The sequence below is a fragment of the Perkinsus marinus genome, assembly GCF_000006405.1.
Source record: "Perkinsus marinus ATCC 50983 genomic scaffold scf_1104296948516, whole genome shotgun sequence".
NCBI lineage: Eukaryota > Perkinsozoa > Perkinsida > Perkinsidae > Perkinsus > Perkinsus marinus.
In genome coordinates, this window is record NW_003210155.1 from 55,612 (window position 1) to 58,206 (window position 2,595).

Here is a 2,595-nt window from a genome sequence, read left to right on the forward strand (position 1 = left end):
ATTACGCAATCGCGTAATTGGCATCCCCAAAGTTCAGGGTATGCAACTGACTGCGATGTGTGGAGGAGCTACCGCACAGTCTAACGTACCGTACTTGGCATTCCGCACAATGCGGAAGGTCGACCGATGCTTTATGTTCTGCGCGAGAATCAGCAGTAATCTGCAATGCAGGGCTCAGACAAGGCGAAAATGCAGTAGTGGATTAAAGTCAAGAGCCGTCATGCGCCACCTCAGGTGGCCCACCTGGAATCCCTATGGATTTTGAGCCTTTTTTCGCCGCACAGCAAGATGAAGCCACACGCGTCCTGTGCTGAGCGCGTGCGTGCAGTGTTTGTCGATAAACCGGATTCCTCCGGTATATGCTGTCTCCTGTGTGTAAGCATACTATTTGCATCGCTCGTCAATGATTGGAGTAGGCTGGAAGCATTTCTGCAAAATGATCATCCAATTTAGCTGTCACCTCAACATTTTTAATGCAACTCTTCACTTCCGCTGTCGCTCTCCTTTCTATGGTTATGGCCATTACGCATTCAACTGTTGCCGCTAACAAGCTTTGTGGTGATCCACTGTGCCAGAAGCAAGTTGGTGATGCCTCTTACTGTAAGGATTACCAGCAAGATCCAGCTGGGCGTGTTTGCCAGACTCTCGATCCCAAGGACACAAGGCGCATTCTCTGCGAGTGTCCTAAGCCACCCCCCACCACAACTACCACTACTCAATCACCGACACCTCCTCATAGGACTTGTCACGGCGGTGATTTGTTCTGTGACTTGATTACACGCGGTGGTGTCTGCGAGAGGTTGCCTGACAGCGAGCACTTCGGCAAGTGCGTTGGTGGTGCCAGACCTCATGATCTCCCATGTTTTTGCTTCTAGCAGTAGATGTAGCTTTCAACTTTTTTTGACTCATTTCTTAGTCTCCCCAAATAAGGGCGTCATTCACGCGCCTGTAGGATGCAGCGATGGTTATTGAAATACTACGGTTGTGTTCTTTGTCACTTATGGCAGTGCCGTGGGGGTTCACTCCGCGGTCCATGTTGGCAAACTCGTTATTCATCACTATTCAACTTCCCACATCACTTACGATAATAAAAGATATTTCTACAGTCAATCGAACTGTACACCATCGGCACAGAACTCATGATCATTATCCATTAGACTACAGCTACTCGTAAGAGATGCAATCCTTCCCAGTAGGTTGAGTTGCTCTTCATACTGACCATCCCCTCCATCTCATGCACAGTTATCAGGTGGTGTGAGACTTCCACTACCTCAGAAGATCCCTTCTTCGTTTAAGGAGATCCATACCCACTACCACCACAATACGTAAAACTACTAGGACACGATAGTCTCATGGGAGGTATCACTGATGACGGAATGCACTGCCAAAAAATCTACTCAGAGTTTTTCTGTTGCCTTGTCTGAATGCATTGGCCGATGCTAGCAATTCTGTTGCTTCCATTGAACCGTCAAAACCTGAGTGGGTCTGGAGTCCAGACCCACTCAGGTGTGGCTTTCGCGAGTTCGTAACTTCGTGCTGTCGATGAGAACCCATTAGGGTTGCGTTCTGTCTGCCTCCCCGTTACCCTTTGTCTGGACAGTCCGTGATCTCGTAGTGGTCTCTTCATAATGTATCCTTGAATGGGATAGTCCTCGGGCATAGCGGCTCTATTCCATATGTATCCTCGAATGAGATAGTCCTCGGGCATAGCGGCCCCATCACATATGTATCCTTGAATGAGATTGTCCTCGGGCATAGCGGCCCCATCACATATGTATCCTTGAGTGAGATTGTCCTCGGGCATGGCGGCCCCATTCCATATGTATCTATGAATGGGATAGTCCTCGGGCATAGCGGCCACACCACATATGTATCCTTGAATGAGATTGTCCTCGGGCATGGCGGCCCCATCACATATGTATCCTTGAATGAGATTGTCCTCGGGCATGACGGCCCCATTCCATTTGTATCTCTGAATGAAATAGTCCTCGGGCATAGCGGCCCCACCACATATGTATCCTTGAGTGAGATTGTCCTCGGGCATAGCGGCCCCATCACATATGTATCCTTGAATGAGATAGTCCTCGGGCATAGCGGCCCCATCACATATGTATCCTTGAATGAGATAGTCCTCGGGCATAGCGGCCCCATCACATATGTATCTATGGATGGGATAGTCCTCGGGCATAGCGGCCCCATCACATATGTATCTATGGATGGGATAGTCCTCATACAGTCCTGAATAGTCCTGAATCTCTGATCTGTGAGAGAACTTTTGGCAGAAATTGATGAGGAAGGACGAATATGAGAATATCAGCACCGACAACAGCCTCTTTGAGGTCAGCTTTGGCCACAACATTATCGGGGAGTGTGATACCAGGCAGGTACTTCACATTTTCATGATGTGTATTAATAACATCGACCAAACTTCGCTTCTCGCCCTTGTAATCAACTTCTTCGTCAAATACCCACATCCTCACTTCCTCATCATAATACTTGTTACCATCACGAGTTGCTCTGATAGCAACCAGACGTGAGACGGTCGAACCCCAGTTACCACTACCAATAACAGTAACTCTTCTGGGATACCTGCTA

General features: G+C 48.4%; 2 protein-coding genes across 2 annotated transcripts in view; one reads left to right on the forward strand and one right to left on the reverse strand.

Moving 5' to 3' along the window:
• Positions 1 to 451: 451 nt before the first annotated feature.
• Positions 452 to 974, forward strand: Pmar_PMAR023810 (hypothetical protein). The gene has a single exon (XM_002778595.1). The coding sequence runs from the start codon at positions 474 to 476 to the stop codon at positions 873 to 875; it is 402 nt and encodes a 133-aa protein (XP_002778641.1). The 5' UTR covers positions 452 to 473; the 3' UTR covers positions 876 to 974.
• A 419-nt stretch (positions 975 to 1,393) lies between these two features.
• Positions 1,394 to 2,595, reverse strand: part of Pmar_PMAR023811 (glycerol-3-phosphate dehydrogenase, putative) — a gene marked incomplete at both ends in the record, with an annotated part of 1,381 nt that continues 179 nt past the window's right edge. The window contains 3 exons of the mRNA XM_002778596.1: positions 1,394 to 1,420; positions 1,586 to 2,238; positions 2,321 to 2,595. The exon at positions 2,321 to 2,595 is cut by the window's right edge and continues 4 nt beyond it. Coding sequence (XP_002778642.1) covers positions 1,394 to 1,420; positions 1,586 to 2,238; positions 2,321 to 2,595 — 955 coding nt within the window. The remainder of the gene's footprint in view (positions 1,421 to 1,585; positions 2,239 to 2,320) is intronic.